This window comes from Neodiprion lecontei, chromosome 2 (assembly GCF_021901455.1).
Source record: "Neodiprion lecontei isolate iyNeoLeco1 chromosome 2, iyNeoLeco1.1, whole genome shotgun sequence".
In the NCBI taxonomy this organism is placed as follows: Eukaryota; Metazoa; Arthropoda; class Insecta; order Hymenoptera; family Diprionidae; genus Neodiprion; species Neodiprion lecontei.
The window spans coordinates 26,513,992-26,530,958 of record NC_060261.1 but is presented as its reverse complement, the minus strand read 5'-3'; the positions used below and the strand labels follow the sequence as shown (position 1 = coordinate 26,530,958).

The 16,967-nt window shown below is 37.0% G+C and overlaps 1 protein-coding gene across 1 annotated transcript in view; it reads right to left on the bottom strand.

Moving 5' to 3' along the window:
- Positions 1-16,967, bottom strand: part of LOC107228171 (zwei Ig domain protein zig-8) — a 208,669-nt gene that overhangs the window by 21,230 nt on the left and 170,472 nt on the right. The window contains exons 3-4 of the mRNA XM_046730808.1: positions 1,860-2,050; positions 1,463-1,676 (exon numbers count right to left, since the gene is read on the bottom strand). Of these exons, the coding sequence (XP_046586764.1) occupies positions 1,463-1,676; positions 1,860-2,050 (405 nt within the window). The remainder of the gene's footprint in view (positions 1-1,462; positions 1,677-1,859; positions 2,051-16,967) is intronic.

Genomic DNA, 16,967 nt, shown 5'->3' with positions numbered 1-16,967 from the left:
TTATTCGAATAATGTTACTGATCCAACTGGGGTTTGGATGCTTGATCCCGGGATGTCGCGTGTAGCGTGAACGAGCAGACGGGCACCTTCCCCTGTATATTCGTCCATACATGTACACCCACATAAATCCTGTAAACTCTGCAAGCACGTGTAACTTTAGGGCCAATTTAAAGTTGTCCCTCGTCGTTCGCACCGGCCAACCGACTCGATCCGTTCGGTTTTCACAGCAGCACCGGATACCCTGGCAATACTTGAAATTCATCAAATGTTTGAGAGAAATTCAAATTTATCCATGCAGGAATAGCCGCGTGAGAGGTAACGGAGTGTGAAAAGTTGCGTACACGGAAAGTTGCAGACTTGTGTGATCTGGACCAGACGAGAGCAAGAAGAGGCTAAGAAATTGATTTAAGAAAGTTTCCAATGCCTCGAACACGTCCGTTTGCCGCACTGCTCTGAAAAAGATCTCGCTGATATTGAAATTGTGAAAAAGTTCACATAAAATAGATTTGGCGCGTTATAAAAATATTTCGCTGAAAGAGTTTCTAGAAAAATTTAATTGCTTGCGAAATTTTTCATTTCACTTGTTACCCTGCGGTGTTTTCACTTATGGATCAACTTATGAATAATATATACGAGTACAAAACGCATTCACATATATTAAGATATATCTAATATACCCGAGGTACTTATGCCCGGATATTTAAGATCGAACTAATCAAGAAGTTGGCCGAAATTGGTAATCAGTTGGTTATTTGAAATCGGCCAAAAATCGATGCTTTTTATTGGTTTTATTGCCTGATAGTCGTGCATCGAGTGATTACCAAGATATTATATTCATAGGTTATTAGGATCTCTTTAAAAAGATAAGAATAGAGTTCATTGGAAGTATAAATAAAATGTTAGATAAAACGTTTCAAAACGGTTGAAGATCTAGTAGATTCATTCTGTTTCACGCCAAGATGGCTCATTTTTTCAGAAGACCAGTTTCTACAAATTCACCGAAATATTTTACTTTTATCATGTTGGTATCGTTAAATACTTAATATTACCACATCACGTCGATATTAATTGTGATTAACAAAGGACAATATTCGAGAGACTACTGAAAAAAAAAGAAAATCTGTTTCATCAACCTTGTAGAAATTAGTCTTCTGAATAAAAAGAGCCATCGAGGCGTGAAGTCGAATGAATCCAGTAGATGCTGAACCACTTCCAAAGGAATTCAAACCAAGCATCGATATCAAACCCTTCGTTTATAATTCTAGCATTTTTATTCTTATATTCTGAGACACCTTCGTAACCTACGAATGTATTGAAATTATTATATAAGCCATCAATGTAAGAATAAGAATATCTTGTAATAAAATTCATAAAAAATATCAATTTTCGTCTATAATTCAAACCCCCAATAAGATACGTTTCGAAAGAGATATGTTAGTGAGTAATGATGATTAATAATTACCTAAAATCGTGACGTTCGTCGTGAGCATTCTTGGAGGATGGGTATTCACTTGGCAGACATAGAGTCCATGGTCTTCTCGTCGCACCGAAGATATGGCCAGCCTCCAGTTGTTCGGGTATTGGAAGTACAAACTGTACCGCAGATCCGAGCTGTAGGTATTTTTCGCGACCGTCAGCAGGGAAACTCTTTCCCCGTTTCGTCTCATCCACATAACCTGATTTCATACTAGAGTTACCACTAATTGTAAGCTTCGATTTTGCATGAATTATAAATAGAAATTTTCAGGATTCGAGTGACACTTTTTGTTTCAATTACGGTTTCAACTGAGATTACAGCAAAGGGAGACGAATAACGACGTTGCAAAGAAGCGAAGACGAGAGCTTGGAAAAACATTTACCGTCTTGTCGGACAGCATGGCGACTCGACAATCGAGCATTGCTGTCGTGCCTAGATGGACAGCGACGTGGCGAACACCGCCGGTGCTGACATCCTCGTTCTTCACGTTCTCGAAGTAGGGTCCCCAGTGGGTGACGTGGTGATGCCTTAGGTGCGGGATTCGTATTGGAGGAAGTTTCAGGCTCGGTTCATCTTTGAAATACAGAAAATGATTAGAAAACACGCATTTTTGACTTTATCAAAAAATTTTGATTTAATTCTGTGGCAAAGAGTTGAGATTGGTAGATCACACGGAGTCTGGCGAATAAACGGAAGATCTGGGGTCTGATCAAGTTGGCCATCCCTGCTATCGGGATTGTCACTTTGCGATGCGTCATCTGGTGGTAAAAAAATGAAACTAATGCAACAAGGCTGACAGCTAACCGTTGACCGTGTTTTCTTTGTACGTGGACGGTAGAACAGGTATATTATTGATTACATTTCATTAATTTATGTGACATGAGTAGTTTGAAACCGCAAGAATTACGATTTGCTTCCGTGAAAATTGAAAAGTTAGGTTATGTGGTGATAAAATGGCGCCGACAACCAGACTCCGACGTAATGAGAATATTTTCCAACGGGGCGAACACTTCGCATGTAACGTGGCTCTCGCTTCCTTTTCGTAATGCGTCGTGGTCATCGGTAAAACCAAATGTAAGATATGGGATAACGAGATGTGAGTAAGTAAAAAAAAATGTTCAACCAATAAATGGCGGATGATAATAAAGATGACTGATAAGTAGTTGATGCCAATGGTAAGTGTTAATTCGTCAATCGTTTTGAAAGAGTTTTAGTTCCAAGAGAACTTCTTCTTTACTTGTCATTCAAAATAGATTTACGTACTAGCAGATATAATTTTATTCTATACTATATTATAATATCAATTACTGACACGTTTTTGTGAATATATTCTTACAATAAATGATGGTTGTTAATGGTGAAAAGACTGCGTCAGTTACATCTTGATCATACTGAGAATGCTTTGCGTCTTTCCCACGTTCTAATAATTTTCAAAAACATCGACGTACTTTTCTTTGACGATCGCACAGTTGTAGTTCATTGAAATTTCTAATCTGTTATTGAACCGTTTCGTATGGGTCGGCTCTTTATTTTATCATCAGGAAAAATAAGTGATTTTCACGTTTTTTTTTATTCTTAACAGAAGTTATAAAGTATAATATGGGTACGTCCTGCTGTACCAACGATTAATAGTACGCGGAAGGCAGAAATTAGGAGTTAATCATGCGTGGAAACTAATTGCGATGTTAAGCTACGATGATTCCGAATACCACGGCTCTTTGACTCACGGGATTAAAATATGCCAACATGCTACAGTAAGCGATTATTTCTAATTGCCACACCTCGTAGGAGTTGAACATAAAATCTCTTTGACAATAAACGGCGTCATAATTAAAGCAAAGTTAACGAAGCCTCGGCCTCAGGCACAACATTGTAAAAGTTGCGCGATTTCAAGAGAATTAATATGTATTTAAATTATTTCGCATGTAGTTAATTCAAAGTTTTTACTAAATTATACGAATGAAAAATAAAAATCAATTTAAGAGGCTGTAAAACTGACGGATTTCCCTATTATCGATTTTATCACCATAATTTACATCTTCAGAGTTGCTGTGAGAAGTGAATCCGACAATCCAAGCATGGAAATAACGAGTGACTTGCCTTTCCAAAACAATTGATTTGATCGAGTTTCAAAATTGCTTAATTTTTGGCAAAGACAAGAAATTAAAATTTTTTAATTTTCACGATTTTTGGACGATGAAACTGTTGCTCTTGAATCCAATTTTTGTGAGTATGTCTTCAAGAGCCAACTGGAATTTAAAACTTCTAAGAACATCAGAAACGACAATTCAAATATCTAAGGAGGATCAATAGTTCAATTGTTAGGATATAAAGATTTCTACACTCTTTGTTTGCGAATTGTAAATTTTTGATCTGTTTATAAGTGACTATCTGAAGGATCTGCAATTTATATGTTATTTTAAAGTACCATGCACACATACCGGATTATTATCTTTAATTTTCTCAAAGCTTCGCCAGCAGACAGGCAACCAAGCTTACATTTCAAAAATAACAGTGCAGACCTAAAACGTAACTTCAGCTGCATATTTGCTAGCGCAGCTTAGGATAAATCGACGGGTAGATTACTCAAGATTGCATTTAACTGATATTTGGAAAAAAAAACCAATTATGGTATACAGTACGGTTCGGTTTTGATAGTTCAGTGAAATATTAGCAAGAAAACGAATATTCTGAGGCACAAAAACGGGAAACATGTAAAATTGAGGTATTTGAGTACATTACGATGAAATAACTTAATGCTTATTCTTCAGGAGGTTTTTTATCACGCATTTCTTCAAACTGCTTCAATTTCTAAGGCATCAAGTTTCAGTCGATGATGTCTAGTTTCCACAGCTCACGTAAATTCTTCATATCCGTATAATAATTTTTACTGAACCGTAACAATACGGCGAAAATAACGGAAATAACGATAACATTCATCAAAGATTTTTTACCATGTCGATAATTTGTTTGAATGGCATCTCAAACTTTCATCTTACACCATTATGTAATATCTTTTCTACATGTTTCAAAGTTCAGAAATATTACCGATAGAACCATCTAAATTAGACAAAAAATTATCGACTGCAAACTCTTGGTTTATTTTCGCGTAGCTGACGGTGATTAGCCGAACGGTAAAGAAACGCGAAACACTTTGATGGAGTCGTAGAGAATTTTCAATTCTTCACGTTGCACGAAAAGCCGTAATACAGAAGTCTGAAAGCTGAGTTTTGATACGTACGACTTTAAGCATTTAAATTCATCGACTGGAGGAAACTTTTGGCATGTCACGTATAAACCCATGAGCTTATGCCTCGTGTTTTTTGTCCAATGTTTCGCGGCTCAACGTGTAAAAATGTATGCATAACATGCCTCATGTGTAATTTAAATATTGCGAAGGAAATTTGATACGTGCTGCGGATACCGAGACCTGGCCAAAATTTTTACACCGAAATACTTTCAAGCAACGTAATTTCGTAGACAAATATATGGGATTTTCATTTCAAAAAAACTCAATCAATTTTATGTCCGAAATTTCTTCTCAGAGATTTTGCGCTTGCTGATGAACTAATTCTAAGTGAGTATCGGTGCGTTCGGGATTCTTAGTCCTCAAGAAAATTACGCAGAATTTCTATTTAAAACCTAACAACGCATCGAAAAATTTTTAGTGGACTTAGTTTTGACAAATGCGGAATTCGTTGGTTGTTACTATTTTCAGCATGACGACGATACCTTTACTGCACAATTTTTACGAAATATCTTGGGGTGAATTTTGGCTGAAGAGGTACAGCGACGATAGAAAACGGCCACAAGATAAAGTAAGTACTTAATAGTACTCGACTCAGGCCGCAATATTTGTTTGAAAATTCGGACTTTTAAGTTGGGTTCACATTTCCTGCAAATGAATTTTAGCGAAAAATATGCCACTTTCATCCCACTTTTGATGTCAAAAAAGTTAACTTTATGGTTGAGTTGGGAATAATAGAAACTTACATACTTTCCACAAGGGGAATTCATTAAACATATTTTGTGAAGTGGGCCAGTAAAAATATTCGGTATTTCTGTCTACGTGCGTGATAATGAGTTCAGGATTAGGGTAATAATTTTACTTAAATTGCAAACGTCAAGTAAACGTAAAAGAAAGCGACAGGTATTTGTCTGACAGTAGCTGATTTAAATAGCTTTCCTTTGTCGGAATCAGCATAAATATCATCAACCAGTGATCTGGTTTTGGTTTAGGAAAGTCAGATTGACCTGAAGTTGTGTTTAAAAGTCAGCTACTTGGCCTGGGGAATGACACAAAAATAATTACGATATCAGTCTTTAATGATTAAAATACACTCAAAAATTTATTTGCAAGTATCTTGCTAATTTTACTCGCCTCTCTATATTGCATTTTACATGTGACAGTAGATGAAAAAGCCAGTACTTAACGTTAACAAGAAAAAGTAGACGGTAAGGGAACGATAAAAGCTACTGACAGACATTGATCTCATTTTCCAAGAAAAGTAACTCCCGAAATTGAACTTTTTACAGACATCTAATGATAAAGAATTTTCATTTGCTTCAAACAACAATCACCGAAAAAAGACCCTTTGCAGTTTCTTCTGACAGAAAACCTTCGTTTTTGCCGGTGAAAAAAATTTCATGAAAGAAACTAGATAAGTTATAGATCAACAGGAAATTAATTACAGAATAATTGAAACAACGTATGTTTCATATTTAAACCACTGTGATTGTGTTAGAAATATTATTTTTCTGGTTATACAGGTAATTGAAAAACCATCCAATTTGCGAAATAGGCTACAATTTTAATATTTCAAAGCTCTTGAATGAAATTACAAGTACTTTTTAGTACGTACTACAATTTTGAATAAGATACTGAAAATTTGCACTACGTATTTTCTTTTCAGCGATCAGACACGGTCGTCGATTCATCCGTAAGAGGAAAGAACAATTTCAGTTACACGGCAAAGTTGTAATTAGCATGAAATTAACGTTGTACCGAAAATGCAGTTATCTCCGTGTAAAATAAATTTCAATTAAACTTGGTGGTAGTCCCGGTCCAGGTTGTAGCATCAGCTTAAGTACGGTAAGGCTTAAAGTGAAAGAGCTCAGAGCGCAACGAAACACGTCGCCGCCTCGTGTTCGACTTTATTTAATCTAAACAGGGTGTGAAATTTACCGCAAAGTTTCCTGCGTAATGGAAGGCACGTGTACTTGTATCAGCGCTATACGCCCGGCGTTAAAGATAACGTAAAGTACGCAGCCATCAGTCCAGAGCGCCACTCTTACGTTATTAGCATAAATACATTACCGGCACGTATACAAGAAAACGTCGATTGCTTTCCGAAGTTTAACCGCATGTCGATGCTGGGGGAACTAATATTTTCAAAACTCCAATTCCTCGTATATAATCCACCTTTATACCGCAACGATTCGTTAAGGGAAGTATTTGGTGTGTAATTTTTCACGAAGTTCGGTTGATGGGTGGAATCAACGTCGCAGGGATTTGGAATAGGTATAATTATTTTCTCTGCAAAAGAGTCGCATTTATCAGAGAGGGAAAGTTCGTTCGTGAAATGATAATGAAGCTCTCGTTGCAGTTATGAAATAAAAATATGAGCTTTTGTGGCAAATGAGTGGCGAAAAATGAAAATTTTGGGAAAATTATGTTTATTGGTGAAAACGGTGTTATTCGTTTAAAGTCTGAAACAAGAGTGTTTTTACAAGAATGCTGGTTGACGCAGCAACCTTATTCATTGTAAGACACAAGACGTTTACAAACTTCTCTTGTCTATGATGACTACTAGATCATTAGAAAATAGGGTAAGACGGGTGATTTCACCCTTTGTCACAATAATTTTCGGCTTTAAAGCTTACACCATATTTCATATAATTATTACATCAGTGTTTTAAAACGTGCAATTCGGTGATAAATTTTTCTATGTTTTCTATAAAAATGTATCGAAACCATTGACGATAATTCTGAAAGAAAGTTTTTTAATGAAGCTCAAGTTTATTGAATATAGCTTGTGATGATTTTGCGTAGAATATGTTTTGTGAATAACTGATGGTTCGAGGAAAATAACAATTGCTAATTTTCAGAAAATTGAGTTACGGTTAAAATCAGGTATTATAATGAATGCCTATTATAGGAAAAACTATCTAGTAATCTAATAACTGAAATTGCGATAAATTACGAGTAGTCTCACATTCCAGTTCATATTTTTAGGTGTTAAATTTTCGTTATTCATTGCAGATAATGTTTAGTCCAGAATACAGAAACGTATTAGAGTTCAATCACAGCCTTTGGACTTTTGTTTCATTATTTGTTTTGTATCGACGGTTTTTTCGGAGTTTGCGTCTGATACAAATCCATCTCTCAAACCATCAGTAGCGCGTCAAGTCTCAGGATTTGTCTTACTTGTATTTCTTTGTTCAGGTGAGCTTTTCAGCCTGAAACCTCATACCACGTCGTTTTACTGCGATGTTAACGGGTGGAGTAAATTTTATCACCGTCGTAACACGAACCGTAAGAAAGAAAGCCGAGTCGTCTTTGGAATACATCTGAATGGGTGTGATTTATTTCTTGCACGTATGGATGCACCAAAAAGCTGTTATTATTTGATCAATCGTTTCACACGGAGCTTGTGATATACGAACGGTGAATCTGTGTATCTCATCTGTAATTTAATACTGCTGGAAATTGTTGAAGTCATTTTCTTCCACTCCTCATAGCTAAATTTAATACTTCCGGGTCGAAATTTTCGAAAGATCATTTTTCTGCTTACGTAAGTTATTTTCGAAGATAAAATTGCATAAATATCTTGTCGAGAAATACTTGAAAACTATGAAATTATAAGACAAATTTGAAATTATCTTACAGAGAGAATGCCAAACATTCCAATGCTTAGCTGAAAATGTTCTCGCGCGTTTTATCCACTACATTTTACATCTTTTATTTGATCCATCAAGTTATCCCATAATTATGTCTCAAGTTCATTCTAGATATTTCATAGTTTTAGAAACCTCAAAATTGAGGTTAACTTGTCGGTTTCGAAACAAATCTATAATCAATTCTAACTACTTCATGCTAGGTTGTAATTTATCTGGCTGAAAACAAATTCAAAAAAACTTTTAATATCTGTTCCTTCGTGACCCTGACGACGATGAATTCATATTTTACCGTACGATCGTCAGGATATATCCGAAGCCGGGCTATGAGGCCCATTTTCGCGCATGTATAAAACCATATTCAATGCCGATCTTGGTCATTTTCTTAGAGCATTAAGAAAGGATGCGATAAAGTGGCGAGCTTTTCCCCCCCATTACAGAGCGGTGATCCTCGAATAATCTGAGCATCAAGTCTTGGCATCGGATATTGCTTCATTGACTTTACGATGAGAATTCCCCACACAGTCCGCTCCGAAGCTTTCAGAAGTTAGCTTGTTAGTCACAGACTCACAGGTTAGATCACAGTGAGTGCGTACACCTTACCCCTCTTAACTAGTCAATGCTCCAAATCTTGTTAAAAGTTTTCACTTTATCGCTGGACCACTTAGCTGCGAGCTGTTTCTCAAATTGGCACCACGTTTTAAGGATAGAAAGAAAACCGCCCGAGTAGTGAAAGTGGGGCGAAAGGTAGGGGTGTAAATGGTCCCCAACTGACCTTCCAAGCCAAGTGCTCTAACCAAAAAATGAAAGGAGGAAAGAAGAGAAGGAATGAAAGTGCCTCACACTCCTCGAGGTTCGAAAGCATCTGTGTGTGGGTGTGTGTCTGTTTTTCCTTACCTTTCCTCTTGTACTCCCCTTTTATGTTTCTCTTCTTTTAGTGACCGAGATAAGTGATGGAAAAGTCGACGACGCGGCGAGCTACGATAGTACCCAACCGGCTTTGGGTAGAGCTGCGGTAGGATCGAGCATTCGGAGTGTGAGGGTATTTCGAAACGGTCCTTTAGGTCAAGGAAGATGATACCAGGACGGGGATGAAGACGGTCTACTCGTTTTATACCGGGCCATTGTCTTCCATTAGATAATTAGACGAGGAGTCTCTTGGTTCCTAATGTCTGTCCGCACTCTCGTTCCTTCCTTCCTTCCTTCCTTCCTTCCTTTTCACCTAGATTCGAGTGACGGAAGACGGTCGAAGATTGACCTGCACACTCTCTTCCTCTGTGTTTGAAGATCGTTTCTGGAGACGCGTTTCTGAACCAATTGGTCATTTACCATCCAATCGTCCAGTATCTACTTCACTCGTCGAATTTGCTGTTAAAGCTTTCTTCACGACCAGCTATATCGCGTTACCAACTATCAGATCACGCGTAGAACAGGTAATTCGAAAACATACAAACTGCGAAGGTTATTCGTCTTCAATTTATCCGTCAGGACTGCGAGCCGGTGACACGCGAGACTTCGTTTAACTGTTGACAACTCTGAACGAGTTCGAGTATTGATTCACCTGCTTGATGTATCCACATTTCTACGGCGATTCGGTATTTTTTTTTTTTTTTTCATGTATCCATTTTCAGTATGGCTCACGGAATTTTTTATTAATGCCTCACATCTGATAACCTGCAACTGTGTTAGCTACCCCATCGCGTAATTTTGATGATTTCGGGCCACGTTTCATTCATATAATTTTTATTATTTATAAACGTAGTGACTCGATATCTACCTTCATCCATTTGCATAATCCTCAATCATTCCTCTAAATTTCATTGCTGACGAATCTGAATTTACTTCTCGGCCCCCGCTGCACTATGATCGGTCTTTATTGAGTAGGTAAATTATATGTTGTAGAAAATTAAAAACTAGATGACACGTATTTTTTTATTGATGAAAAAACAGGTTTAAAGGGGGAAAACAACTTCCAAAAATGGCCACCCAATGGGGTGATTCCTTAATTTCAGATAGAAGTGCTTGATGTATTTGAATGAAACTGACATAGAAATGTTTGATTCATCAATAAAAACATTTCAGAGCTGCTTCCATTCAAATACATCAAGCGCATAAAAAATCATTCCAACGAAGTCGGAGGGGAACATCAAACTGGATTTCTTGTCAGTTTTCTAGTTTCCTCAATAATTTATTATAACCTCTGACAGACTGACTCCCTGAAGGTGTTCAATGCCTTCAGTTCCTATTGTGTCCATTTACGTTGTATATAATACAGAGTAGACTCTTTCTGGGCCCGATGAAGGGGGTTTTCAATCAGTTGAGACTCCGCGTTGATGATGATTTTTATTTCTTTCATTCACATTTCATATTGTTAGGATAATAGCCATGGCCATTCCAAGAAGATAGATAGTAGCTAAATAGTAGCTGCTTCTTCGTCAGTAAGAATTAATCCTCTTTGTGACGTGAACATATTGCACCACATGTAGAAAATATGCCCACAATACGAATCTGGAACGTTCTAGCAAATCGATATGACAATCAAGCCCATAGAAGATTACACATAGAAGCATCCAGAATAAGAAGAATACCCTGGAAGTTAACAGAAAGTCATAGAATCTGTTAGAAGGTCGTAGAAGCTTCTCGTGTCCATTCCAAAAACAAATACTTATGAATCAAAAAGTACAAACGTGAGGCAACTTCAAACGGGATCATTTTGGAAATCGTAACGCACTAATCATTCAGCGTCTCACCTAGTCTGTTCTTATCTAGATTTCGTAGCGTTATTTATAAGATGTAAGTTCTGCTCGGGACCTACAGGCATTTTTATCAATTACGTTAGGCATTCCCTTTTTACGTGCATCCTTAAGATTCCGATCATTCTTTCTACGGAAGGTCGAAAATACTCATTCGCGACTTAGAAAATTTTACGATTTATCCACCAATCCTAAAGCTCTGCAGTATTGAAGTTAAAATTCGCTCGGCGGTTTTAGTAGCTATGCGTGAGTGAATCTAGTTAAGGATCAGACCGCTCGTAAAACTGACATTGAAGAGTAAATATATCGATTGCGGAGACTGCAGAGGATTAGGTTCTCGTATTTTTTCATAACTTGTAACGTTTTTATCCACACTGAGGCGATTCCTTATCCGAAACGATCTCGTCTAGGTATGACTTTTGAAAGCCCAAGCTTCCAGGAAGGCACTCAATTGTTATAATCTGTAATTATAGTTCGGTGCGGTGAACAATATTTCATTCACGTACAACGGCTATATAATTTGCCAAACCTAATAAAGAACCCGTGCAAAGTTAAAGGTATATACCCAAGTGTGAGTTAAGATCAAACCGCGTTACTTTTCAAGTTTAGAATTATTAATGTCGGATATTGCCACTATAATTTCATAATTCAAGTCATATGAATTCGGAAATTGACGAATAACAAAACACTCTCGACTCTTGTCCAGGTTAATTTTTCAGTGCATAACGATATCTGATTGACTTTCTAGAATTCAGTGAGAATAATAATTCTCGCGAGACGAATAATTCTGAAATTTTTTAAAATTTACATTAAAATTGTATGGTGGAATTCGATTTTGTCGTCAATACAGGAAAGCTCATGAAGTTGACGTAACAGGAGCCGAAGGACTGTGTCATTCCAGATCATCTGCAATTATGGGAGGTTAAACAGTTCCTCAAAGTGATTACTGGAGCCGAAATTCTTAGAACTGAATATAGTTATTGGGTTCTTGTTTAAAGTTCTCGTATATTTCAAATTTCACTCAGCGTGCTTCTTGTGTAAACCTGCTTCGTTCTATCGTCATTTTCCCAGCATCTCAGAGCATCATCAATATGCCACGACAGCATTCCCCTTGATATTCGTTCAACGTTTTCGGACTTCGCGATATGAATGAAAAACCTATTATTTTACAAGCATCACCAGAGACAGATAGAGGAAAGGAAAGTTGAGCTTAATTTCTGGATTAGGCTTTTCAAATTTCGGAAAATATCCGTTTCTTCATAATACTACCTAAATCGATCATTTCATGGGATTTTCTCAAGAGCATATATATTTACTTATACATGGTGTTTCCGAGTCAACGCCACGATTGGGTTGTCTACCGCTTAGGGGCACAAATACCGTTAAGACAGATCTACTGAATTATCGGCAGGTAGCGCGTTTAAAGTATTCGCGAGTGAGCTGGAAGTTTCGGTTTTGCCAAATTCTGTGCGGCTCACTCGCGAGGGATTTAAACGGATTACCTACCGAGTTACCTACCGATAACTTGGCAGGTCTGTTTTACCTGTATTTGTGCACTTTGGTGTTAGGCAACCCAACATTCTGTGGCGTTTACCCGGAAACACCCTGTATGAACACAGAATTGCATTTTTTCTCGCCACATGCAGCCTGAGGTTATTTACTTGCCCACAAATTGCGTCACCTTTTTCTTCTGCACAACCACATACATTATATATTATAGCGTGAGTTTTCGGTGAAGGTTTCCGTCGCGATCGATGTGTTGGCGGCAGGTAAACGAGGTTACATCACAGGTACTTACTGCGTGTGAGATGTAACTTCGGTTGTCTACCTGCAAGTAACACATTGTTCGTGTCGTGACCGTTTACCGAAAACTCACAATATATACCAAATTCAGGCCTGCACATACACCTATGTGTATTTTTTGTTTCCTGTATGGCTTTTCCATTAGATTGACATTATTATACAGCCAGTAATTTCTTCCGAATGATTAATTTTATGAAATACTTTTATTCCACGGCATTGAAGAAGTGTTTTCTCATAGGTACCAATGAATCATATTTACCACGTCTGGTCAACGATATTTTTCTCAATTAAATGAAATTATTTGCTTTTGGATAAAAGTAAGGAATAATTTATTACGTGGACTTGTGACAAAACTAAGCCAGACTTTTTCACCCGTGATGAACTAACGATGACGTGTTTTCTACAGACGAAAGTCACCCAGTATATTTACGAAATGTGAGAAGCTAGAAGTGGGTCAATGAATGGCAAGAAATTGCAAAAAACTATCTTTTCACTCTCCTTTTTTTCCCGTGGCTCAGCGGCGCCTCTCTTCCCGACACGTCTTCGGATGTCTCGTTTTTATTCACTGATCTACGCTGGGATTTCTCCACGAATCAAACAGTTTTTACTGTTTCCACCTTTTTGAGACATTCTGGCTTCGAGCCAGTTTGTTCGTTCATTTTGCACGCGGTTCGCACCAGTGTCAACACAATCGGTATCATTTTTCTATGCGTGGCGTTACTGCGAACCGTAAGATTTACGATCGGTGAAAGTGATTATACAGGAGTTTTATTATAATTTGTATGATAAGGAATTTCAAACGTCTTGTTCCCACCGCTTTCGGGTATAGCCAGCGTTGAGAGGAGTGATTTACTGTTTTGAAATGGAGGGAAAAACGACCATTGCGAGGTGAAAAAGGTGAAATGAATTGAAAATTTCGTATGCTTGTCGCGGAAAAAATTACTTGGATGAAACTTTCAACGTCCGCATCCCAAGAGTTCAATTTATGGAGCTGACAGGAGCCTGAAGATTCGTCCCGACTCACTCGATAACAGCCTCCAAAACTGTTTAAATCCAAGACAAAGATTTATAACGGTGTTTTGACTGATTGCGACATGCTGGGTGAAAGGTGTTTTCAGAATTGTTTTATATTTCTGAGTTAAACCAATCTTTAGCTGCTCACTTCTTTCAGGTATCACGTATTTATTAGTCCCTCCGTTGTGATACGAAGTATATACGAAAAACAATAGTTCTGAACCTCTAAACGCGATAAATTCAATTTCACATTAGATGTGTTAGCCTGGAATATTCAAGATCCTTTTTACATTGAATTTTACGACTAGCTGACAATTTGAAGAAAAAATTATGTGTAGCACTTAGATTTGATCAAATGAATTTTTATGTAACAAGTCTTACGTGACCAGGCTTACACATATTTCTTACAAACCAAGTTGATTGCGTTCTGAGAACAGATAACTTGTCACGATCAGACAAATAATTGCTGAAAGAATTTGAAATACGAGGAAGTGAGTACATTTTTTTTTAGAGAATTTAATAAATTTCAATTGTTCATATACTCGAATTTTGTACTTCACTGAAGATTTTCAATTTTTTAATTTAAGGTCTTGATGTCATTCATAAATGCAACTGAAGGTTTGTATTTTGTTACACAGAAATTTTTCTTTATGTTTGAAATTAAGTATAATATAAAATTTTTGCGACACATGCATCTTTTGAATTCTACATAATGAGATTTTTCCCGCAAGAACGATCAAAAATACACTTGAAATAGGATCATTTTGTCCCTTATAACGAATACGATTTTTTCATAAGCCGCGTGCAAGTCCTTTCGAAAAACTTTAAATCCAAGTAAATCCCACGTTCCGAAAAATAACGTTTGTTTTAAGACCCTAAGTGAGGAATTCCGTAACACGGGGGGCGATATTATTCCCATATTGGTATTACAGAAAATAAAACAAAAACAATACAAGTATTTATAACGTTCAAGAATATTACAGTTTCTAAAGCTGGTTGAATTGCACAGGAATGTACCTTTGAATAAATATTCTTTTGCAGCGATAACTTCACGCGTAAATAATCAAAGGAAACACGTACACCTCTGAAAATGAAAAGACGAAAGGAGCCTTTGGTATCAAGCTGCGACTTGTGACTTCCGGCAAAAAAGTGTCGGCAATCACGTACAGTATGTAAGTTCTGGGGAAACTAGCTGGGTGAACTTTCGTCACCTGAAGAAGACTTCCATCTTGGTGTATATATGCACATTAGCGTCACGCTAAACTTGGCGAAATAGTCTTGAAACTTTCTCACCCTACCCTCATACAGCCACGTTGTAAGATTTACAGCAGTTAGGGGAAAACCGGGTGACATTGCGAAGTTAAGGCTTAAACGGATGCTACACTAAATTCTCTATCCTATTCAAGTTGATTTCATTTGAATCTACTCCTGAACATTGGTGCTAATAATATTTAAAAGAGTTTTTTTTACAAATGTATCGGAACTTGTGATTAAAAATTGTTGATTGCATGTGATATAATAAATTTAGAGTTATTCATTGAAAATTTTCAGCCGAATATGGAGTTTGAAAGCTACACCATGTATTGCTTTATGATTTGCCCTATACTGTAATGTAAACGAGCATAGTTGGTGATGTAGCACATACTACTTGGAACGAATCAGTATCCAGTGTCTACAGTGATATTTCGAGTGATATTTGATCTGTCGAAAAACCATCCTTCCGGTGAATTATCTACTATGTCTATAACCTCGTCTACAACTGTAACAGGAGAATCCATGAAAACCATTCGAAATAGTTCTTGAACAGAAAATTTCGAAAATGAAAAGATGGAGGAACATGTTCGCGAAATAGGTAGTGATAGGTACGGATCAACTTTTTTAAACATATTAATACGTACTAGTCGGCAAAAATTAACAAAAAATAAAGGTTCTTGTCGATACGAATACACATTGAAATTGTTGTTAGCATACATGTCTATATGGTTGGAGGACCTATTTTATACAATACATTATATGCAAATTTACCAATCCCATTTCTCACTTCCATTAGTCGCTTTATCCATAGTAGTTCAATTTCCATTGTAGAAGGCGCGTGTAGAGTAAACGAATTGAAAAAATTTTTAGAAGACAGAAACTTATGACCGTATGTCCGGTTGAGCGAAGATGCAATTCGCATAAACGCCGAAAGTTCAATATGACTCGCGATCAAACCAACTTATAGCATTTGTTTTACCAACTGACAAAAACGCGATGCCTAAGGCTTATTCTTTCCTCGCAATATCCCCGAAAATAATTGAAACACATTTTGAAAATAATTCGGTAGTGACATGTAAGTTCTGTAAAATCTTCGCAGTGGCCAAATTTGAGATTTATACATAAACGAAAAAACCTAACGAGAAAGTCAGGACTGGTTATAGCCTTATGGCATGCACTGAATATATATAAAATATAAATCAGAACAAGATAAGGGCATATGCTTGGTAAACTCAGGTTTTCAATCGAGAATGAACCGAAGACTCGTAGGCAATCAGTGAAAGTGGAAAATCCCAGGTAGTCTCCGTTCCAGGTAGGATCCATCGGGTGGCATCGGGAATCATTAATTATTGTCAAATTTTTTTGGTTCGATTTCTTGCAACTGAGAATCACAAGAAGTTGACGGAAATTGACCAAAATCATCTGTATTCCGGATTACCGTTATACTTGGTTTAGAACGATTTCTCACGATTTCCTATAGATCTCTTCTTATTTCTTTGCAATTTCTCATAAAATTATTCGGTGATTCCTTGAGGGAATAACCCCTCGGCGAAACCAAAACGCGTAACCGAGCTCGAAACGAAAGTCTACTGTAAAACGGTGCTAACTATTTAAATCGATCGTTAGAATTCAACCTGAAACAAAATTAGCGAATAAATTTTTTTGTTTTTGCAACACACGTCGTCCGCTTGAGAGCAGTGGTGAAATATTTACTATGCTATAATTTTTTCCAACAAAAAACAACATTTTCTAAGACAAAAGTAAACGAA